General features: G+C 36.9%; 1 protein-coding gene across 8 annotated transcripts; it reads right to left on the bottom strand.

The window, feature by feature from the left end:
* Window positions 1–25,460, bottom strand: LOC114391548 (transcriptional corepressor LEUNIG_HOMOLOG-like). 8 transcript variants are annotated; one of them, XM_028352543.1, is made up of 19 exons: window positions 25,113–25,460; window positions 24,928–24,983; window positions 24,687–24,784; window positions 24,393–24,502; window positions 23,963–24,243; window positions 23,798–23,873; window positions 23,583–23,697; window positions 19,358–19,407; window positions 18,994–19,266; window positions 18,381–18,455; window positions 18,013–18,240; window positions 9,692–9,839; window positions 9,503–9,612; window positions 6,669–6,674; window positions 5,997–6,146; window positions 2,299–2,454; window positions 2,102–2,218; window positions 1,802–1,999; window positions 1–348 (listed from the first exon to the last, which is right to left on the bottom strand). In XM_028352543.1, exons 2-19 carry the CDS (start codon window positions 24,957–24,959, stop codon window positions 202–204), a joined length of 2,370 nt encoding a protein of 789 aa, XP_028208344.1. In that variant the 5' UTR covers window positions 24,960–24,983; window positions 25,113–25,460; the 3' UTR covers window positions 1–201. The 8 variants fall into 8 exon arrangements, with proteins under 8 accessions (XP_028208344.1, XP_028208351.1, XP_028208346.1 ...); XM_028352550.1 differs by having other exon boundaries at window positions 9,692–9,833; XM_028352545.1 differs by having other exon boundaries at window positions 23,583–23,694.

Below are 25,460 nucleotides of genomic sequence, written 5' to 3'. Positions count from 1 at the left end.
TTGATTTAAATTTCTCCGTAGTAAATAGATAAATAAGAAGATTAGGAGAGGGTAGCAAATAGATAAATAAGAAGATTAGGAGAGGGTGGAGATACGTCTCTTGACCCATCCATTCAACCTTGTTTTTTTATGTTGTTATACCTTGAAAATATAACATGTAGCACATCTTATATGTTTGTTTAAATCATAAAATAATCAATTTTATTTCCAGATCTTTACAGATTTGTCATGACTGGCAGAAGCAACCATCCTTGTCACGGGTGAATGTGCTAGAGCAGATATCACACACTCGTGAGCTGCTGACACTGTCATACATTTATTCTCAGCCATGTTCCATAATTCCAATGACTGCAAAATATGAATGAATCAAATGAAAAAAAATATTTTCAATCATGTGATATATTGCAAAACATGTTCCAATAAGTTTTAAATAAGGATGCTAGAAGATTTAGGTAGTTAAAATTGAAAGTTTTACCCTCCTTTATTCTAAGAGAGTTAGATCTGATTTGATTCTTCTTTGTTTTTTCTATTTTTGCATTTATTTTGTAATCAGGGTAATGTATACAAAACAAAGATAAGTTTCTTCGCCTAAAATTACAATGTTTATACGGTGGAATTGTGGTCTTCCACCATCTGCCATTGATAACACTAGTTGTATCAGCCTAGTTGCCAAAGGAAACTACTATACGCAAGGATTTAATTTATGTAGGTATTGTGGAAGGGTATGACATGATGTAACTGCCCACTGCAGTGTGCTTGTATTGTACTATGAAAAGCAAGGGAGGGATTTGGTCATAATAGGGAGAGTGAAAACATCAAGATGAGTATGAAAGATCTTTAGAGGAGAGCGAGAGAGATTTCTACCAAGGCCTGTATTTCTTTCTCTCCTGCTTCTAACTTCTAAGTTATCACTAAATAGTGTTATCAGTGGCCGGAGTTTATGCATACTGCAGTGATAACGAACTCTCAAAAAACCAGTGGATAGATAAAAGCAACATGAATGTCCTCCCACATGAGTCCGGTCTGCTTGAATCGTAGGCACTTTGACAATGCTGCCTTTAATTCAACTTCTTAAAGGGGACAAAGATCAACTCCGACATAGGACTAGTGTCATGTGATTCATTAGAAACTCTAGCATCCATAAAGGGGGCTGTTAAGCGGGAAAAAAAGAATGGGTTTTATTTGTTTGGCTAAACTATTCATTTGATCCTTTGATCCCTATAGTTGTCCTCATGTTAAGTTTCAGTTCTTAAACGAGAAAACTGTATGTTTACGTTAAGCTTTTGGTCCAATTGCTAACACCAGAGAATGTAGAACCGTTACAAAATCTTTCTGACAGGGATAAACTACCTCAAAAAACTGTGTAGCAACTAAAACATACAACAATTTCCTTGTACAGACTAGAACTTAAAATAGAGACAACAGTCGGGACCAAGTGAAAAGTTTAACCTATACTGTTTTATCTCCAACAAGTTTTATTTAGTGATGTAGTCAAGTTTCTTTCATATATCCTCTCCTTTCACAAACTTAACAAAGTTTAATTCCCTTCAGTTTAGTTCTCACAGCTTGATAACCCCAAAAAAAATTACCCCTGTATCCTACATTTTTTTTTATCAGCAAAGTAACATGTATTATAATAATAAAATAAGTACAAGTGGTACTATTATATTTACACTGTTGCCCTACTATAGTAAACACACAAAGATTGTTGTAAAGAAAACAAATATATATATATATATAAGCAAATAAAACAATAAAAAGAGCGAAAAGGAAAAACATACAGCATAGTACACAAATATACCTGGTATCCTCCGATAACCAAGAGAGTGGAGTAGCTTGGGTGAAAAACACAAGAATGGAACATGTTTCCACTGGAAGTAAGTTCATGAATGCATTCCCCAGAGGCAAGTGACCACACTTTGACAGATTCTTGACTCACAGATGCCAAGTAATCTCCATTTGTATCCCAACAGACACAGCGTACCTCTGCAGAATGTCCCTAAAAATACATCAAATTATAATTATTACAAGATATTATAATGAAAAAATAGGGAATTATTATTTTCTTTAGATTTATTTAGCTTGGTGCCCTTGTTTACACCTGTAATGTGTGTATCTGCCTGTCAGTCTCAACATCAAAGAGAGACACAACACTGCCACTTGCTGCAGCCAGAAGGTGACCAAGCCTTGGCTGAAACCTCACCTGTGTAGATCCTCCCTGCTTGATTAATTTAATATGGTTCAGAATTGAGAATAAGCCTAATTCATAATATCTTGGTAGTAAATTTTGGAAGTGACCTTAAAAATACGTGTGGAAGAATATTGACTAATACTCCAGAAGCGAATCTCATTGTTATTGTCACAAGAACAGAAAAGCTCAGTTTTCTTTGGGTGGAAATCAAGGGACACCACATGTGAAGTATGACCACTATATGTATGTAAAGGGAAGGTTGGCTGCAAAAGTAATAGTCAAAGGTAAGTCACGGTAGCATGTAAACAACCACTTAAAATATACTATTGTTTACAGTGAAAGGGCCATAAGATTTAATAACTAATTTCATGTAGACTCCACCAAATGATAAAACTTTAAAAATAAAAACAATATATTTCATAAAGAGCAACACATGCCTTTCATAAAAAGATTTATCCTTGGCGTAAAAATTAAAACTTCTAAAGGACACCCCAACATACAACAATAACAATAATCAAACCAGATCCTACTATAAGTTTGGACTAGGGGTTCAAACTTAAATCTTTTGGAAAAGTGGCAACCTGTGAAGCACAGACACGCCAATAGACTGCCACTTCAGTGTGTCGGAGGCATTTCTGACGTGGACACGACAGAGACGCGGTGTCCGACATGGCCCACTTTTCGGACACGGCCTAGCGGACTCGCCTCTTCCTTTTTTTTCGTTTGAAATTTCATTTAACAACAAAATTGCAACGCACATTTCAACTGCTCAGTTTTCAATGTGCTTCTGCCTTCTCGTTTACGAAACCACGATCCACCGGTGCCGTTTGAACTCCAACCAGCTTCCGTCCACTGTCCTTCACCAGTGCCGTCGTCGGTGCTGTCCACTGTCTCGCAAGCAGATCACAACTTGCACCGTAGTTGCACAATTCGCAATGTAGTCGCAGTCTCGCAGACCTTGCACCAGACCATGCCGTCACATGACTCGCACAGTTGCACCACTGCACCAGTTCGTCACACCAGGTTGAACCATGCTGTTGCAACTTGCACAGTCACACGACTGCACCAGTTCGTCACACCAGGTTGAACCATGCCGTTGCAACTCACATAGACGCACCAGGTTTCTATGTGCGTTGGGTTCGAAGTTTGAACCCGTGTCCATGTGCAAAGGGTTCCTTCCCCTGTTTTTTATGTGCATTGGGTAATGGGTAACTTGGGTTCCTTACCCTGAATAAGTAATGATAATTTTTCTTTATAGTATAGTCAGTTTAATATATGATAGTTGAGGTTGTTATTAGCATCATTTTTATTATGATGGTATGAATGCATGTTGATATGAATTTATGATAATAAAAGGGACATGCCGTTCATTTTTCAATGAACTAGAGTTAGAAGCTGAATTTTTCAATGATGATGACCGAGGAAGGGGAAGGGATTAGATAGATTTACCATTTCCTATTTTTGTGAGGTTCTTTATTATATTGGTTTCTCTTAGATTTTTTGAATAGTGGAATATCACGCCTGTTAGTACTTTATTTTAAGACTTATTATTGTATGAATATATAAATCTTATTGTCATGTTTGATCATATTTAGTTTTTTGTCATGTTGATCATATTTTATATAAATCATATATATATATAAGAAGTTTAGTGCGGGATCAAACAAACAGATAAGAAGTAAGAATGATAGGTCTGCAGATAAGAAGTCTCTCTCTCTCTCTCTCTCTCTCTCTCTCTCTCTCTCTCTATCTATCTATCTATCTATCTATATATATATATATATATATATATATATATATATATATATATATATATATATTGTGTCCCTATGTCCTATGCTCTCTATTTTAGCCGTATCCCCGTGTCCGTGCTTCATAGGTGGCAAGCACAAGACTAAGCCAAAGAAGAGCTCCAACTTCCAAAATATAACTTTCCAAAAACACTAGGGCTTCTCTATTACCAAATTTCCAAGTTTACTAATCATTGGTCAAGAAATAGAGGTTTTAGTGAAAGCTGTCGTTGGAAGGTCCCACATCGTCTACCTCAATTCTTGGTGTGCAACTTATATATCTGTTGGACAACTTCACTTAATACTAATTGGTTTTAAGATGAAATCTAATATGGTATTAAAGCCTACAATCTATCTTGGTAAATCGCCTAATTTCCTATTCTAGCAAGCATCTATGGAAGAGGATGTTGGAACATCCCACATTGCCTCCCTCAATTCTTGGGATGCAACTTATATATCTATTGAGCAACTTCACTTAATGTCAATTAGTTTAAAGATGAAATCTAACATCTTTGCATCTTGGCTTGCACAATATCTCTTATTTAGTTAGGCTAAAATATGTTTTAGGCCCCTGATAAATTAGTGAATTTTGTTTTGAGTCCCTAATAAAAGAAAATATTTTTAGTCCTTGATATTTAGTTTCAGTCCTGGGTTAAATAACGAATTTAGATTTTAGTCCCTAATAAATTTTGTTCATTTTGTATTAATCCCTTTGAAAATTACTTGATAGGGACTAATAACAAATGAACAAAATTTATTAGGGACCCGAAACAAAATCCACTAATTTATCAAGAACTAAAAAAGTCTCAAGGACTAAAGACAATTTTTGTTTTATTAAAGACTCAACGCAAAAAAAAAAATTCTTAAGGATCCAAAACAAAATTTGTTAATTTTTCAGGGACCTAAAACATATTTTAGCTATTTAGTTATTTATAGTATGATTATAATCAACCAACAAGTTAATCACTATTGGGAAAAATCCAAGTCCCACATTGGCTAAAAATAAAGTCAAGATAGAATATATAAGTGAGAGACAACCCTTGCCTCATGAGCTAGCTTTTGGGGTTGAGTTAGACTTAAACTCATTCTTAAGAATCTTTAGTAGTCACCATAATTACAGTCAACTACCTATTTATAAATGTGCAAAATATTTTAATAGTTTAACTACTGGTAAATAGGATCAAGGTCCTTAATTTTGGACACAATAACTAATGAATTATATTTTTCTATGAATCTGTTGGAGCTAGGCCACCATAGACAAATAATTAAAATCAAGACGAATACAATCTCTTTTAGTTGACTACTAGGAAACCTGAAAATAAACTACCCTTTACATGACATAAAATGATATCATGTTAGTAACTGTTGAGAAAGAGGCAGAGAATAGAGAACATATGTTGAAAACTGTGAAGTACACCAAGGACTCCATTAACAAAATTACATATTGAATACAATATAAGGATATCATATAATGATCACAAGGGAGGGGATGTACTTATTCCAAGAGTATTATTAAACTTCCACTTAAACATTTTATCGAAAATGAATTGGATAAATCCAATTATTAATTGAGTTTTAAGTGGATCAAGTGTATAAAACTTCAAAAAGAAAGTTAAAAACTTGTTTGATACTTTATCAATTAACTTCATTTTAATAGATACTATCTAAAAATAAAATATAATTAAATGTCGGTTATAAGATTAGATACCTACGAATGTTCTTGGTATAAGTGATAATCAAGATAATATCAAAAGATTCACATTCTATCTTTTAAAAAAAACCATATTAAGCAAAGTAACTATTCGAGACTTACTTACACTTATTTGTGGAGTAAGTGGGTTCTTTCATTTTTCAAAATTACTATATTACTATATTTTCACAGTAACAAAAATTATAATCCCCGTGGATAGGGGATTACATTTAATAGAAAGCAGATGTTAGTCTCATACCAAGGACATACAAGGAAAGGTCTGCATTAACAGTCAAAAGAGAATAACAAGTAAAAAGGAATTTACATCTGCAGCATCCCACAGCCGCACAGTTGTATCAAACGAAGATGTTGCCAGCTGAGTTGAATTTGGTCTGAAGCGAACATCAGTAATAATAAGACTGTGTTCCTCCGGAGTGCTTTCTGTTTGCAATGTCTCCATGTTCCACAGAACAACCTAATAACAAACAATAGGTCACCAATCAGGTATATATTCTACACATAATGCATATCAGTTTTTATGGGAGGGGGGAGCAGCTGGAAGCAAGGAGGAAGGTTTTGCAGAGATTTGGAAGTTGAGGATTCCCAAAAAATATGCAGTATTTGCGTGGAGATTGTTTAAAGATAGATTGCCAACAAAGAAAAATTTACAGAGGAGGCAAGTGCAGATTATGGAGTTCTTATGTCCTTTTTGTGGCAACGCGGAGGAGGCATCTCATTTATTCATTCACTGCACTAAAATTCAGCCTATTTGGTGGGAAACTTTGTCGTGGATGAATATTAGCAGTGCTCTTCCTTTAAACCCTCGCTGCCACTTCCTTCAACATTCATTTGTCCAGGTGGCTGGCATAAGGGTTAAGAGATGGCAATGCTGGTGGGTGGCTGTGGTATGGTCCATTTGGCAAATGCGCAATAGAATTGTATTTTCAAATGAAAGCTTCAATGGAAACAAGCTGATGGAGGATGCAATGTTACTAACCTGGACCTGGTTTACAAATTTTGAGAAAGATTTCACAATTAACTTCAACCACTGGTCAAGTCATATTCGACAAGGCTTTTTGTATCACTAGAGGGTAGATTTTTATTGGGACTTTAGCATATGTATTAGCCATAATATGGTTCCTAATTAAACTGTATTAGTTTTTTCTAAGGAACCATATCTATGGGTTCCTATCTATGTACAAAGTACCTCTGGTACTTCATCACTATTTACATAATGAAATATATATATATTTTTGCCGATAAAAAAAAAAAGACAAACAATAGGATGAGCATCCATATCTTTAACACAAATAAGGGTCAGTTCACAATGGGGGGAGGAATGTATCACACACTCAACTTTATCTGTAAAATTCTATAAAGGTTTTTAATATGTTTTTAGTTCATGTTATTATGGTAAATGTGGGTTTAAGTCCTTAAAAAGAATTCTGTAGGTTTCGGTCCTCATAAATTTAATTATTTTAAATGGTTTTATCATTATTTAATGATGATGTGACATGTATCTAGACATGCCACATCAGTAAGCATTCTGAGATCATGTGAAGTGACATGTCATGTCATCAATAAATAGCAATAGGGACCATTTTCAAAACTTTTAAAACAGATAAGGACCAAAACCAACTAAATATCTTTTTGGAGGACTATGATCAAAATTTGCTATATTTGCAAGGACAAACAAACATATTAAACTTCCTATAAATATTTCCATCCTAATCTCTAAAACCAATTTACAAGACCATTGTTTTGGTATAGAACAGTTTTAGTTAAAGGAAATTATCGGATATTGATTGAATCAGATATCATGGGTATTCTATCAATGTGGTCAAATGGCCAGATTCTTTATTTGAATAAATTATCAAGGCTTAAATATGTATTTGATCTCTCATATATACCCAAATTTTCCGTTTGATCCCTGATAAATTTTTCCTTCGCATCTACTCTCTCATATTTGAAAAATTTTGTTTGACATGTCCATTAAATATTTAAGAACATGATTTGTGGCGATTCAAAAACAACTTGTATTTGTTTCAAAATTAAATTTACATTTTCTGGTGGTTAAAAACCACCAAAATCAATTAAAGTATAAATAAATAAATCAAACATTGAGAAGGTCCTCTCACTCTCCCTCCTCTTCCACGACCACCTCCTCCTCCACACCACTGCCTTCAACCACTCTCGCGCCCTTTGTGTCTCCGCCAGTGTCAATCCGCGGTGGGCCCCCACTTCTCAATATTTGATTTATTTATTTTTTACTTTAATTGATTTTGGTGGCTTTTAACCGCCAGAAAATTTAAATTTGAAACAAATACTGACAGTTTTTTAGCCCCCACAAATCGCGTTATGAAATATTTAATGGACACGTCATCACTTAACTGACGGTAGGGATCTAAAACAAAATTTTTCAAATATTAGGGAGTAGATGAGAAGGAAAAATTTATCAGGTATCAAACGCAAAATTCAGATATATATCATGGATCAAAAACATATTTAAGCCAATTATTAATTCAGCCAACAATATGATAAGTTCACCAAATCAATTGGGTATATTATTTCTTTTTATTTTTCTTCTTCAAAATCTTTCTCATTGTGGATTTAAACCTGAAGAACCCCCGGAATAAGACCACAAATGCATAAAGCTATCTTTTCTCATTGAATATAGCATCTTACTAAGGGGAACAAATTTTCATTATATAGAAACCTGTGTATAAAAGACAAGACAAAACCAAAAAAAAACTTAAAATTGTTTTTCAAGGTTTTCTTGAGACAGACTAATTTATTCAACTCAGAAGGAGTAATAGTCAGCTAATAGATGCTCTATATTCAGTACAAAACAACCATTCATCAGAATTAATATGATAATGATAGAACTGGTTCAGGTAATGAATGAATTTCGATTATGATTGGTGCTTCCAACACCTAACAGCTTACACAGTGAGTTTGAGACCTCACCACCCTCCTACTTACTCGATATATCCCCTTAACTAATTCTCCCCATTCCCTTTTATACTCTACTAACTAATTAATCAGTTAGCTGTACCTAACTGCCCTACTCCTACCTCCTACTATACACTTTTCCCCACTTATTAATGTTTCTATCAGATAGCAATGCCCATATAACTAAATGGTTGAGAATTCAATCATTATGTACCCTATTCTTCTAAATATATGTCTAATTACAGCATAAGGAAGAATGTATTGCATTAGAGGCTGCTTATGCTCTTAGTATTGATTCTTGACATTCAGTATATGGGACCAAACAAAGGAAAGACACATGGATACTTAGGCTTTTCATATTTTGCTTACAACTTAATTGAAGGGTGTTATTCAGTCTTAACTGATAAATGTTGGCTCTTATCCCAACAGTTATATGATGCTGAGAAGAGTAAACATTGTGTTTTTCTCCAATGGAATGGGACACCATGCCTGTTAAAATGACATGATATGCCCGTAATATAAGATTTCACATGTGGTACGACCTAATCAGATAAAGCGAATAAGCCTTGTATCAAGGCAAAACATGAAGTTGAAAGAAAATAATAAAAATGACAAGGATGAATAAATGCCTAATAGGAGCAGGCAGTTATCACATCAATATGGAATCACTAACTGCAGCTTATTCGTGTGTATTCAAAATTTGAAACGCATCAAATAATTTAAAATAAGTGATTAATCTTGTTAACTTTTTATAAGGGAAAAAAGGAAGATCTTTAATTTACATTTCACTAGCAGATATATAAATGGTTCTGTTAATGTCTTATAACTAGTTTCTATCTTCTTTAAAGCTATTGAGCTAAAGAACAAAATCCATTCTACCTTCTTGTCATGTCCAGCACTAGCTAATAATTTCCCATCTGAAGAGAAATGACAGCAAACAACTTTGCTGTTGCTTTTGCGTATAGAACCAACTTCATCAAAGGAAAAGCCTGAAGTGGAAGCAATATAGCCAGCAACCTGGTCAATGGAATGGTTAAAATTTAAAGATCCATAAGAACATTAGATTACCTTTTGAAGCATCTGTAGCATGCTCAGAAGGGTTCCGTTTCAACGTGCCAAACAAGTCCCTTCCATCACCATCATCCTGTGAGAGAAATGATTCCACATTGTCCTCTAAGGAGCCAACATCTCCAAAATGTTCCATGTCATCCTGCAACTAAAAGGATATAAATTATTATAGAAGAATGAACTGTAATTTTCTATTGTTTGAAAAAGGTACAATGGTGTGTATAGATAGGGTTACAAGACTGATTTTGTACACTAATTTAGAGCTAAAAATCAGGAACCAAGATCCCTATAATTGTTGTAACTAAGAAAGGAAAGAAATAATAGCAAATCCTAATTATAACTGTACAATCACATGATTCTGTCTAATTTCCGCAATCATCTACACTCCCCCTCAATTTGGGTGATAGATATCTATCATTCCCAGACTGGTTCTAATGTCCTCGTATGAGCGTCTTGGAAGAGCTTTAGTTAGGATGTCTGCTGTTTGGTTACATGATGAAACATGGGTAACAGCTATAATGTCTTGGTCAATTTTTTCCTTAATGAAGTGTCTATCAATCTCTACATGTTTTGTTCGATCACGGTGAACTAGATTTTTGGCCATGCTTATGGAAGCTCTGTTGTCACAGAGTATCTTCATTGTAGAGTTAGTGGGAATCCTGATTTCTTCCAACATCCTCTTCAGCCAAATTCCTTCACAAATGCCATGTGCCATGGCTCTTAGTTCGGCTTCTGCACTACTCCTGGCTACCACAGACTGCTTCTTGCTCCTCCAAGTTACCAGGTTCCCCCACCCAAAGGTGCAATAACCAGTAGTTAATTTCCTGTCAGATGCAAAACCTGCCCAATCCGAGTCTGTATATACTTCAATGCCCTTGTCTGAGTTTTTCTTGAAGTAGAGACCTCTGCCTGGGGTACCTTTGAGGTATTGTAGGATTCTCCTCACAGCTTTCTCATGAACATCTGTAGATTTGACATATGGCGACTTGCCATACTTACTGCAAAACCAATGTCCGACCTGGTATGTGTCAAGTAGATTAATTTTCCAACAAGACTTTGGTACCTGGTTTTATCAGTTGGAGGACTATCATCTTCGGAGCTATTCTGGTTGGCTGGTTCTATAGAGGTGTTGGCTGCCTTGCACCCAAGCATCCCTGTTTCTTGAAGTAGATCTAGGGTGTACTTCCTTTGAGACATATAGATCCCATGCTTTGTTCGAGCCACTTCCATCCCTAGAAAGTACTTAAGTTGCCCCAAATTTTTTACCTCAAATTCTCTAACCAGAAAACTCTTCAAGTGATCGATTTGGTTATGGTCGTCTCCCGTGATTACAATGTCATCCACATAGACGATAAATAGTGTTATCTTCCCTTCCAATGAGTGTTTAACAAACATTGTGTGATCTGAATGACATTGGGTGAACCCTTCTTTCTTGTCAACTCGGGTCAACCTCTCAAACCAAGTTCTCGAAGATTGCTTAAGACCATACAATGACTTCTGGAGTTTGCATACCTTATTTGAGGTGCTGGCTGCTTCACAACCTGAAGGAATCTGCATGTACACTTCCTCTTCCAACTCGGCGATTAGGAAGGCATTTTTGATATCTAGCTGGTGCAAGGGCCAATTCAGGTTTGCTGCCAAGGACAAAATAACCCGAACTGAGTTGAGTTTAGCTACTGTGCAAAGGTTTCTTCATAGTCCACCCCATAAGATTGGGTGAATCCTTTTTCCACTAACCTAACTTTGTACCAGTTTATACTACCATCAAAATTGTACTTGATAGTAAAAATCCACTTGCTTCCAACTGGTCTCTTTCCTTTAGGTAGAGTAGTGATCTCCCAGTGTTATTCTTTGCCAATGCTTAAAGCTCCTCATTCACTGTTGCAGTCCATTCAGGATGTTGGAAAGCTTCCTGAATGTTTCTAGGGACGTGAGTGCTATCAAGCAATGCTACAAAAGCCTTGTATCCCTGTGATAATTTTCCATGGGACATATATTTTTCAATGGGGTGTTGAGTGCAGGTTCTCACCCCTTTTCTCAAGGCAATAGGCATATCCAAGTTACTTGTATTAGGATGAATGGATTCAGAGATGGGAACAGAGTTACCTATGGGAATTTCATTTTCAGGAGCCTGGTCAGATTCATGGCTCTGCATTGGAACTGTGATTAGCTATATGACCTTCTGGTTTCTCCTTTTTCTAACGTAAACCCTCCAGTTTTGGTCTTGACTCCTTGATTGAGCTTCTTCTGGTTCCGTAGAAGCAGTTTCTGTTGGTACCGCTGATACAATTTCTTCAATCTCCGGTTCTGCGGGAGCAGTTTCTGCAGTCTCCAAAGGTGCAACCATCTCATCCTATTTTGAGTCTAAAAGTAGGAATTTTGTCATGTCAGTCAAAACTGGCATCTTCTCCCCCTGAATGCCAACTTTGGGATAGTAAGGCTGATGCTCGAAAAATGTCACATCCATTGTATGATAGAATTTTCTGGTTGTGGGAGAGTAGCACTTATACCCCTTTTGGTGAGGTGAGTATCATGTTTTGATGGACTTGGGATCAAGTTTACTACGATGCCGGTCTAGGTTGTGAACAAAAGCTGAACAGCCAAACACTTTCAAGGGAATTGAAGTGACGATTTTGCTGGTTGGGTAGGTGGTCTGAAGGACTGTGTGAGGGGTGTTGAAATAAGGACTGCCAATCACATGAATTAGCTTTGGGTTTCTTATTGGAATCTTTAACCTGAAGGAGATAGAGCCCATCACATTCTTCAGCACTGCCAATCGTCTTCCCCGACCCCAAAATCTGAAAAACACACACATTAGGGGAAAATTTAGTGACACAGTTCAAATCGTTTGACAATTTGCTGATGGACAGCAAGTTGCAGTCAAGTTTGGGTACATAAAGTACTGAATTTAGAATGATATCTTCTGAAATCACAACTGAACCTTTACCAACAACTTTTGAGAGTGTACCATCTGCTATCCGAACTGTAGAGTGATCATAACATGGAGAATAGTTGTCAAAAACAGTTATGTCTCCAGTCATGTGATCTGAAGCTCCAGAGTCTACAATCCAGGATTTTCTTTTCCCTTTAGAGGTGTTTAAAGCATGTGAAAAATTACCTTTCTGGGCTACTTTTGCTGTACTAGTAGGTTTCCCTGTGCTCAACAAGGTTTGTTGGAGAAGTTTCTGCAGGGCTTCCATTTGTTTCCTGCTGAAGGGACTTGGACCAGAACTTACCTCTCCTTCTTTAGAAGTGTTATAAGTTGTGTTGCCTCTGGTTTCCTTATTCCGGAATGACTTTGCATCTGGTGGTTTACCATGGATGTCCCAGCAGGTTTCCTTGGTGTGGCCTAGTTTCCTGCAATGATCACACCAGGGGCGGTTCTTCTTTTGTAGTGGACGGGTCTGATTCCCTCTTGCTGCCAATGCTGAGTTTTCAATGTATGGGGCTGGCGCAATGTTCCCCAGCATAAATTTTCTTCTGCTCTCTTCTCTTCTTACTTCTGAGAATACTTCTCATAATTTTGGAAGTGGTTTGGTTCCAAGTACTCTTCCACATACTTCATCAAGGTCCCTATTAAGCCCCAACAGAAATTTGTAGATAATGTCCTTTTCCACCAGCTCTCTGTATTTCTTCTTGTCTTCTGGACAATTCCATTCTATTTCTTCGTAGGTATCCAATTGCCGCCAGTATCTACTCAAGGTGTTGAAAAATTCAGTGACCAATTTTTCTCCCTGTCGCGGGTCATGGAGCAGGCTCTTGATCTCAAATATGGCAGAAGTGTTGTCAATATTTGAGTATGTCTCCTTCACCGCATCCCATATCTCCTTTTTTTTTGGAAGGCAGAAAATATATATTATTAATCAGAAACACAGCAGCACCAGAGGTACTGCTGGTAACATATACATAAGTACAAGACACCTATTGTGACACCCTCCAAAACAAGATTTGAGAAAACCCAACACTGACCCCACCACATAGGATAGATATGTTCAACCCATATTAACCAAAATATTCCACAAGGTTGGAAGACCAGTGGTTGAAAGAAGTACTAAACTTTTTCTCTCTGGTCTTTAACCATGGCCATGCTAGGAATAAAGCATCTTCCATCACTTTGGAAGGTTCAAAGTGATTGCCCTGAAATATGAATAAATTCCTATGCTGCCATATGGAGCTGGTTAGTGCAATCCACCATCCACACCATCGAGTATGATTTTTCCCTGCTCCAAAGTCATCAAGAAATTGGGCAAAGTGAGTTGCTGGAGAAGCTGAAAGTGGTCCTACCATCTGGTTCCACCTCATGGATTCCCACCATAGTCCTCTGGTCAATTTGCAATTGAAAAACAAGTGGCCAGCCTCCTCTTGGTAATACCCACAGAGAGGACATTCATTTTCCTGAATGGGCACATTTCTTCTAAGGAGGTTATATCTAGTGGGCAATCTATCTTTGATAAGTCTCCAAGAGAAAACTGCAGCCCTTGGGGGGATATTCAGCTTCCAAATTGTCTTGAAGATGTTGGCCTCTGGAATTTGTCTGTTATTGGTCATTAATAGTCTGTAAGCTGACTTAGTGGAGTACACACCAGAAGGATCAGCTTTCCACACCATGATATCCTGTAGATGAGGCTGGATTTGTGTAGTATTAATTGCTTCCATAAAAGCCACAACTATATCTTGTTCATGGTCAAATAAATTCCTCCTCCACTTTAAATCCCAACACCAGTGGCCCTGAGAGAAGCTTCCCATGGTCGAGATGGTACTATTCTGCTGTCCACTAATCAGGAACAGCTGATTATACTGCTGTTCAAGATTAGAATCAACCCCCAGCCATTTATCTTTCCAGAATTTAATTTTATCCCCAACCCCTACCTTTCATACCATCTGTTGGTGAATAGAGCTGAACTCAGGCTGCTGATTTAACTTTCGGAGGTCCCTCCACCATTGGGAATCCCAAGCTTTGTCTCTACCATTACTGAGATCTGACCAACCTCCATATTTGGATATTAAGATTCTGGCCCACAGCTGATTCTGGTTAGAGGATAAGGCCCAGATCCATCTACCCATCAAGGCTGCATTAAATCTAGAAATATCCTTGATCCCAAGTTCCCCATCCTCCTTGGGAAGACAAATCACATCCCACTTCACCCAAGGAATTTTCTTATGCTCTTGAGAACCCCCCCACAAAAAATTCCTTTGCAAGGACACCAATTTGAGAACTACTCTTTGTGGAATCTTGAAAAAAGATAAAAGATATATGGGTAGGGCAGTTAAAACAGAGTTGATCAGGGTAACCTTCCCAGCCATTGATAGAATTTTCTGATTCCATTTAGATAGTTTAGCTTCATATTTGCTGATCAGAGGTTCCCACACCAAGCAGCTTGAAGACTTAGCCCCAATGGGGATGCCCAAATAGTAGAAAGGGGTCTCCATATGGCTGCAATTCAAAAATTGGGCTGCATCATGAACCCAATTATTCTCATCTCCAAAAATCCCAACTTGACTTTTTGCAAAATTAATCTTCAGTCCAGACGCCATTTCAAAACCCCTAAGCATGGCCTTCAACACAATTACATTGTCCCATGAAGCTTCACCCACAAACACTGTATCATCTGCATGCTGCAGAATGTTTACAGGCTCATTTTGCTTCCCTACCATGTAACTTCTGTACAGACTTTTGGTTGTTGCTACCCTCATCATTCCAGTCAAACCTTCTGCCACTATATTAAAAAGCAAAGGGGCTAGAGGATCCCCTTGTCTCAAGCCTCTAGTGGGAGCAAATTCCTTTGTAGGGCTGCCATTTACTATGATTGATATGGTGGCTGATTGCAGACAAACAGTGATCCATTTTCTCCATCGACGGCAGAAACCCAGCCTATCCAACATGTAATCCAGAAAAGACCATGAAACAGAATCATAAGCCTTTTCAAAGTCCACCTTGAACACAAAGACTGGCTTCTTACTCCTTTTAGCTTCCTCAACTACCTCATTGAGAATCAAAGTTCCATCAAGGATGTGTCTATCCTTTATGAAAGTTGATTGTCTTTCATCAATGAGGCCAGGCACCACTATCCTCAGTCTATTTGCCAATAGTTTGGCTATTATTTTATACATACAGCCTATGATGGAAATGGGTCTATAGTCATTAAATGACTGAGGACGATTTGCTTTAGGAATTAGGGCCAAAAAAGATGCATTGCTGCCTTTAGGAAAGCTACCATGAACATGGAATTCATCCACAAATCTCCTGAATTCTGGTTTTAACACCCCCCAAAATTCCTTGATAAAATTAAAATTGAATCCATCTAGCCCAGGGCATTTGTCTCCTCCACAGCTCCACATAGCTTCTTTGAGTTCTTGGTCTGAAAAAGGGGCAATCAGCTCCTCACTTTGACTGTGAGTAATCATTTTGAATTGAACCCCATCCAAAGTAGGTTTGGAGAAATTCTCCTCAGTGAATCTACTAGCAAAAAATTTAACAGCTTCATCCTTGACCAGTTTAGGTTGCTGAACCCATACACCTTCAATGAAGATTCCTTGGATTGCATTATGATTTCTTCTGAAATTTATGGTTTTGTGGAAATAAGCTGTATTACTGTCACCTTCCTTGAGCCACTTAGCCCTTGATTTCTGTCTCAAAAGGGATTCACCATTCTTTGATACTCTTTGTGTTTGAGTCACCAATCCATCACCCTAAAGGGCTTAGGACCCCAGTCCACCATATCTGTTTTCAAAATAATTGGGCAGTGGTCTGAAAAATCCCTTTGGATTACATGCTGTGAAGAATCAGGCCAATGAGATAGCCACTATTCTGAAACCAGACACCTGTCAAGTCTACTCTTCACAGATCCATTGGGCCTAAACCAAGTAAACCTGCTACCAAAGCTTTTAATTTCCTGGAGTTCCATGTCAGATATCCAATCATTGAAACCAGAAATGTCATATGTGCCCACAATCCTTTGAGATGAGCCTATTCTTTCTTCCTGACTTCTAATGCTATTGAAATCCCCAAGGAAACACCATAAACCCTCAGGGTTAGAAGCTCTTAAGAGTCTTAACTGCCTCAACTTTTCCCACATAGCTCTCTTCCCAGCAAGGTCACATGGGGCATATACATTGACAATGAACAGCCTCTAATTATCCTTAGTCCATCTCCCTACAAGCATTAAGAAATTTCTGCCTTTCACCCTCCTGTCCACCTCAAAAACTGAGTTGTTCCACATGCAAAGCAGGCCACCAGATGTGTGGACTGAGGGAACACTGTCCCAAGAGACATTAGAATCCCCCCATATGGCCTGGCAGATAAGCTTGTTAAAGTTCTCCTTCTTTGTTTCCTGTATACACACAAGATCCACCTTATGCTTTAGGTTGAGCTTTCTAATAGCAGCCCATTTAATCCCCCTGCCCAGTCCTCTGCAATTATAGGAGAGTATTATCATGATTAATAATACATGAAGTTCATGAAGTTCTCCCCAATTGCATTTGTCATGGTATTGAGAAGTCACAACATCACCAAACTGTTTTCCAGTTGCCATTTTTGAAGGTTGGGATCCCCCTTTTCTGGTTGTTTGGGGTCACCCGAGAAAAAGGTACAATGGTGTGTATAAATAGGGTTACAAGACTGATTCTGTACACTAATTTAGAGCTAAAAATCAGGAACCAAAATCCCTATAATTGTTGTAACTAAGAAAGGAAAGAAATAATAGCAAATCCTAATTATAGCTGTACAATCAGAATCGAATGATTCTGTCTAATTTCTGCAATCATCTACAATTATCAACATTCAAGAACTAATTATCATCTGTAACTTAAGAAGATTCAGCAGATGATATAGGGACTAAAAAAAATAATGATAAATGCAGAAGTTTTTAAGTCTTGTATTCATTGCCAAATCAAGAATATCACACACATTTACCAAAAATAGTAATATATTTATTATAATTCATGTTCTGAGAATGAATGATAGCAACTGCAGCATACACAATAAATATGTGGTTCAAAATACACCATATAGGAATCATAGGAGACTTAGGAGTTATTAAATAACATCACTATTATATAATTCAAGGATCTTTACCATCAACTGTGAAGCATTCTCAAGCTGTTCTAACTTAATTACTAAGAAAATATTCTGAGTAACAAATCATTAGCCAAAATTGGAACAATACCTGTAGTCTCATAAGAGTACTTTAATAATTAATAATTAGTTTAAAAATCAATACTATATTGTTTTTTCAACAAATGTTTTATTTGGAAGCAAAGTATGCAAGTAGATTATATGTTTCTCACATAATACAAGTTATAAAATTATCAATTTGATTTACCAGCTGATTTGTTGAAGATGCAAGACAGCCCACTCCATCAGTACCATACATGATCAAACCTTTGGATATACCAGCTACATTCTGCAAGTTACCCGTCATAGCAACTCCATCACCGGGAGTATGAGTGGATGGAGTTGATGGCTGAGAATTAGAAGGGCCAAGTGTATTTCCGGTACCAGTACTGTTGGCAGGTCCTGAAGATGTAGGCCCCTTCCTTTTCCGGTTATTCTAAAACATAGTAGGCAAATGATCATTACATGCAAGAGAAGCATTTAAACGAAAACTGCTAGCCTACATAACTTTGGCAAAAGAAAAAAGTAAAAGTATCCAAAATGTATATCATCTTAATTAAACATAAAATGCCAAACCTGCACCAATTGTTGTGGATGCAAAGGATCTTGTTGTTGCTGGGAAGTGGATTGTTGGATCTGTGCCATGTTGATCTTCATAAAAAATACAAAATAATCATATTAACAAAGAAGAAATGAATTGTTATAAAGCCAAAATGGATCTTATATTAAACTTTTATCAACAAAATTTCCTATAAGGTGGAGAAACAAGCTAAAATATTGTAATTGTAATTGTAACAATTATGGGTTCCTTAATAGAAATTTCTTTAACTTTTCACGTGGCTAGAGCATATCAGAAAAACAAAAACTAGGATCAGTTCTACATCCTCCACCAAAAATCTTGTACTTTAATGTGTGCTTAAACATCTTTTAACATCAAGAGTGACAAGTATCATTCTTTAGGGGAGAGTAGAAAAGACAATCTCATGAAAAAGTAATATAATTTAATCAATTCGGTGGATAGTTGACTAGTTGTTCATATGAAGACATAACCTACAGATCATCCATAAACACAGCAAGACCTTTTAATGCTCCAGACAATAAGCACAGAGTACACTCATTGATTTAAATCATGTAAAAAGTTCTAGCTTTAACACATTCATGTAACATGAAGTCACGCATATAATGTTACCTTAGATGAAGTAGATTGAATTGGAGAGCCTATTGATCCATCATTTGCAATTGATAGACCGTCTTTAGCATTCAAACTTCCCCTAGCTAATCCCCTTAATCGTTGTGGATCCATATCTCCATAAGCAGGTGAATTGCCAATATTTCCTTGTGCCCGAACCTGTGCAAGGATCTGTTGTTGTTGTTGCTGCGGCAAAAGCTGAAACTGATTTGCACTCTGAAGGAGAGGCTTCTGAACTGGTGCTCCAAAACCAGGACGAATTTGATCAATGCCCTAGATCATATTACAGTTCATTTAAAGTGGATCAGATATACTGCTAGATATGTAAACAAAAAGTGAATTCAAGGCTCGTAGCAGAACTTACAGTTAGAGGCCATCCTTTCAATGTGAGACTACCAACTCCCGGATTCAATCCTGAAAAAGGAGAAGAAAGAGAATATTGAAACCAAGCAATATGATCAGCCAAAGAAAATGCATATTAATCACATGAAGCTTATAAAAATTGAAATAAGAAAATGATCTTGAAGATGTAAAACAAACCAATGCATTAACCCCAAACTGTGAAAAGCCATACTAAACTAAACTACCATACAAGGTTGTCAAACTCAAATGTCTATGCAAATTGGTGGAGCTTCCGTAGACTCAACTCATAAAATCCTAAGATTACAAGTTCACCAAAATATTAAAAAAAACCTATTAATGGACATATATGCATAACATGATACTCTTAACACAACAATAATTCAACATTTCAACTTCCATAATAGAGCAAAGTAGCAAATTACAATAAATAGTGTAATGGTATATTAGTATTAAATAATATCAAAATACACAAATGACCAAATCATACATAAATTTATAAAAACATTACTTCCTACTGAAAACATTTCAAAACAGAGTTAATTTCTTCAATTCATTTGAGCCCTAGTAATATGTTACATTAACATTGGCTTCAAATATGCATGAGCAACATAAAACTCTGTTATTGTAGGGCCATTGGGGGCCAAAAATTACATTTGATTTCAAACTCATTAACTCACTTCCTGACTCGAGAGTTCATGTGATACAGCAGTTTAACGAGTTCACCCAACTTTAACCAAAAAAGAGGCTGACAACTAGTTAACTCATTTTTTCTACCTAGACTCACGAACTTGTAAGAGTCTTCAAGTTAACTCGAACATTTGAAGCAATGGTACAGTTGGCGACAGGATCTTCATTTTAGGAGATTTATTCCAGATTTCAAGACATTCATTTATTCCAGATTTCCAGCATTGAAGATGATTCTGTTTTGTAGTGCTAGGAGAATATGGCCTGTTTGATTGTTGTTTTTAAAAACAGCTTTAGCTTTCTAAAATTAAAAATTTTAAAAACTTGTTTGATTACTCAATTTTTCAAAACTGTTTACAAAATCTATTTTTAATTTTCGGTTTTTAAAACCAAAAAACTGAAACAGGTTTTAGATGTTTTGTGATTTTGTTTTCTGTTTTCTATCACCAGCCTTGTACCCCACTGAACACCCATGGCAGCCACAGTCAAGATTTCTTGGTAAAGGTTCTGTTGTTTACTCAAAGGATCTCTTCTGTATGTTCCTAACTAGATTGTAATTTTCAATCATAAGCAGACTGACAAAGGATCTCAACTGTATTACTAAGTTACTACATAATTTGTGTGAATTTCAGGCTTTGGAATGTGCTGGACTCTACCTCCCTCAGTTTGATGACTCCAAGAGTAAATCCAAAAATTAATACTTATGCAGTAGCTTATGTAAGTAAAGGAAAGGAAAATTCTATTATGTTTTGGCAAGACTGAGCCATCCTAGTTTCATGTATTTGGAAAAGAAGCTTCCCTCATTATTTAATAAAAATCATAGAAGTTTCCCATGGAAGTATGTCAAATGGCTAAACATGCTCGAAGATATTATCCTGCTCAACCATATAAACCTTTTTCCTTAATCCATATTGATGTCTAGGGACCCTCAAGAATCAGTAACATAATAACAGGCTATAGATGGTTTGTCGCCTTCATTGATGATCATACAAGAGTCACGTGTATTTTTCATGAAAGAAACATCAGAAGTGGGAAGAATATTTGAAAACTTTCACAACATGGTGCAAACACAATTTCAGACTAGCATTCAGGTATTTTGGACTAACAATGGTCGAGAGTACTAAAACTCTGTTCTAAAATCTTATTGCCAAAAGCATGGAATCATACATCAAAGTTTGTGTGTAGATACCTCAACAAAACGAGACTGCTGAAAGAAAAAACTGACATCTATTGGAGGTCAAAAGATCACTCATGTTGCCCACAAGTGTGCCATCCCAATTTTGGGAAGAAGTTGTGCTTTCTACCAACCACCCGGTTTTTCACTTCAATCCTTCCTACAGTGTTTGAATGTTCAACTTTTATACATAATCACCAGCCTCACTGCAGCAAATTGGATCCCAAATCCATAAAATGCATCTTCCTAGGGTATTCACCACACCAAAAAGAATGCTATTCACCTTCAACCAGAAAATTCTATCACACAATGGATGTGATATTCTTTGAAACCCAGCCCTATTATCCCAAAGTTGCAATTCAGGGGAAGAAAACAATAGCACAAGAAGAATCCCAACTTTTGGAAATTGGAGAGATGGAGACAATCAAGACTAACTCAGAACCTACCACTGAACAAGTAGCACCACCTACCAATGCTCCAGTAGCCCCTACTGCTCTAGTTGAAATCCAAATGGCTGAACCAAGTGAACCAGATTCAGATTCTCCTGGTGCACAAGAAATCAAAAAACCTCATGTTTACTCAAAGAGACAAAAAAACTCGGAAGGGGTTAGAATTTGATACAACTCCAAAGCAAAGTCAAAGAGACTGACCAGACCCTAGAGCTTCTTGAAACACACCCAGGTATCCCTGTACCTTATTTGAAGTTGATCCTTTTAATTCAAAACTGATTGATGTTGATATGCCCATTGCCTTGAGGAAGGGGTTGAGATATTGCACTCAGCACCCTATTGAAAAATGTGTCTTATGGAAAACTATCACAATTCATAGGGCTACAAAACCTTTGTTACCTCTCTTAACTGCATCCAAATGCATAGAGATATTCAAGAGGCACAAGTAACCAAACTTAACTCAGTACAGTCATACTATCTTTGGCTGCAAATCTGGATTTGCTGCTTTACCAACTAAACATTAAGACCTCCTTTCGTGGTGAATTAGAGGATGGGTTGAAAATTCACCAGGGCTTGAATCATCCAAAACTTTAGGCAAGGTGTGCAAGATTTGTAAGTCCTTTACATGTCTCAAGCAATCCCCTTGAGCATTGTTTGATAGATTGACTTGAGTTGTCAAAAAAGGACGGGTTCATACAATGTCAAATGGACCACCCTATGTAAACACTCTTCAGATGCGAGTTCACCTTGTTTATAGTTTATGTTGATGATATAGTCATTATAGGGGATGATTGGGAAACAAATGTGAGGTGGCAGAAGAAATCATGAATAGAGAAGGTAGAGGCAAAAGCAGGGGGATCAAATCCCAATTTAACCACATGGCAGTACAACTTCTTACATGACAGACACTAGTGAATTTCATATGAAGGCTATCAATCCGAAAGCCAACTACGAGTTATTGTTCATTTGTGTGGGAAAATATGGTCACACGGAGAAGAAACAATACGTGGTAGCACAGAGTGGTGCTGAAGCCGAATTTAGGGCAAAGACACATTATATTTACGAAGGAATGTAGCTAAAAAGGATGCTTGAAGAACTCAATATTTCTACAAACTACACTATGAGAGTTCTATGTGATAAAGCTTCCATAAGAATCATCAAGAACGCAGTTCATCAGGACATAACTAAACATGTGAAAATTGACTGACATTTCATTAAAAATAAAAAAGGAGATTGACAATGGAGTCATCAGTTTTGATCATGTACCCTCTTGCATCAAAACTGCAAACATTTTTACCAAAGCACTTCCAAGGCCCACTCATGAAAACATCAGATCCAATCTAGGTATGATAGACATCTATCACCCAGCTCGAGGGGAAGTGTTTGAAACAAGATCTTTATTTAAGGAGACTTATTCCAGATTTCGGGAGATTTATTCCAAATTTCCGGCATTAAAAAGATACATCTGATATCAATTGAGTCTGCTTAATACAGCTAGGAGAATATCCTTTTTAGGATTTCATCTATATTCTTTCCTTTTTAAGTTCGCTGCTATTGGGAAAAACCCAAGTCTGACATCGGCTAGAGAAAATGCCAAGATAAAGTATATAAGTGGGGGCAACCCTCACCCTATGAGCTAACTTTTGGGGTTGAGTTAGGCCCAAACCCATATTCTAAGAGCTACCAATTAAAGGAGAATATCTCCCCTGATTGTTAGACCTAAATTAGTTTACAACTATTGACCTAAATCCCTATTAATACATTTTCCTTGTAATCAATCATTCCTAGTGAAATACAATTATTTTCAAGAAGTACCATGTTTTGTTGCCTGTTTTACATGATATAAAATGGTGGAATTCAAATTTATTTTAAATTCATCTCATCTTTAAATTGATTTTTCCCCTGTACTGATTTTACACCTGCATTTGCAATTCCAGGCTTTGACTGCATTCCTCCCTGCCCGTAAATTGATGAAGGATCCATAGGCAAGGATCTCTGCATGGTACCCATGTTGACTTCAGGTTTGATATCCTGCTGAGGAAAAAAAATAGAAATCGGCATCATAATCTATATAGAGAAGAAACGAAGGAAAGAAAGAAGCAAATTCAGATGAAGACTGAGCAGTAGCACATACAGGTGTTTGCTGAGTTCGAGCCTGGATTTGCTGCAAAGTTGCCGTCACACTTCCTGAATTTCCTTGAACCATCTGACTGTTTGGGAAAAAGGCACAAAATTTATAAACATGAATAAGATTACTATATTTCAAGTTAAATTAAATAAAAGTTACCAATGATATTACCCAGGATGATTTGTTGATTTCAAAAGAGCCATTCTAGCATCTAAAAGTGGTTGGGATGTCTCTGTATCCATGGGGTTGGAGTGCTTCATCCTCTCCTCATACATTTTTGCAGCCAAAGCACTGGCAGTAGATTGCCCAAGCACTCCTTCTGCAGTGATAGCATTTACAGGACCTCCAAGGGGAGGATGATTAGAATCCCTCCTTTGCATTTGAGCTTGACGCATTAATTGCAACTGCTGCATTTGCAGTTGCTGTTGTTCTTTTGCTTTAATCTGTTGTGCCTGCAAGTCATCAAAAAAAGGGAAGACAATTACTCTTACTGTTAATAAATATTATCAATAAACTCTAAATTAGGTGAAAACTTAAGCTATAAGTGAAGGCTCATGGATGATTATCTGGTACCAAAACCAAAGGAAGAAAAGGTAGGTACCTCTAAATATGCAGCAGCAGTCTCAGAATGTTTCTCATTTGTCCTCGCAATAAAAATATCCCAGAAAACAGACCACCACTCAAAAAGAAAACCTCCAGGAGCATCAATTGCTGCAATTGTAGAGTGTTAACTTTAATCAGTTGCAGTATAACTACCTCAAAAATCTCCCCACCCAGGAGATGAACACAAACATTTACAAAACCGTTAGAATCAGGGTATTCCAAAAACAACAAAATAAGGAAGAAAAAAAAAAGTAACCTAGAGCATTAAACTGCCACATTAATTATCTCTCACCTACTGGATCAGGAGAAACCTTCCCTTCTGTCATGAATGCTTTAGCAGTGTTATGCAACTTTTTCTTCACCAAATAATCATAAATATAAACATCAAGCCTAGCAGAAAAACAGAAAGGAAAAAAAAAACACGATATAAATAGTAAGAACTCAAAATAAAAAAACAATAACCATTAAATGCAATTAGTTGCACGGATAAATCAACTCCATTGGCTCCATCAAACATAAACTACTTCACTCACATCTTATCTGCTTCCCAATTACTCTGCGCCATGATTTCCCAGTCAGGCAAAATTAACTGTCAAATTTCATAATACATCAAACAAACAAATTCAACAAAGCCTCCAAACAACAAGCAAAGACAAAATTAACCGAATCACAAAAACTGAAAAGTAACAGAATGCACGTGAATCGTGAAGAAACCGACCTCAAAACGCCGCAAATAGATGGATCAAGCTCGCACATTACCAATCCGAGGATGCATGCACTGACGATCACCACTGACGAGGAATCGAGCTCAATTTCGGAAACCGCGAACCGTGAACAGACGTGGTGTTCGATTCAAGGAAAACGGAGCCACTCATGGAAATCACGTGAATTCCGTCACCTCTGCCACTGAATCGAGGATGAGAGTAAGGGAAGAGAAGAAGAAGAAAAGGAATTAGGGTTCGTGACGCAGTGACAATGAGGACTAGTTGAGTTTTCTGAAGTATTATTATTATTATTATTATGAACTGGTTCCAACAAGCTTTTCAATTGTGTTGTTAGTTATGGT

Source organism: Glycine soja, chromosome 2, assembly GCF_004193775.1.
Source record: "Glycine soja cultivar W05 chromosome 2, ASM419377v2, whole genome shotgun sequence".
Lineage (NCBI taxonomy): Eukaryota > Viridiplantae > Streptophyta > Magnoliopsida > Fabales > Fabaceae > Glycine > Glycine soja.
This window is presented reverse-complemented; position numbering and strand designations above follow the sequence as displayed.

Coding starts and splice junctions, on each gene's coding strand:
- LOC114391548 (XM_028352543.1), bottom strand. CDS start 24,959: ATGGCGCAGAGTAATTGGGAAGCAGATAAGAT. Junction 9,840..18,012: donor CATCTTCAACAAATCAGCTG/GTAAATCAAATT, acceptor ATATCCTTTTAG/TTGCAGGATGACATGGAACA. Junction 2,455..5,996: donor GGCTGTGGGATGCTGCAGAT/GTAAATTCCTTT, acceptor TTACTTTTGCAG/CCAACCTTCCCTTTACATAC.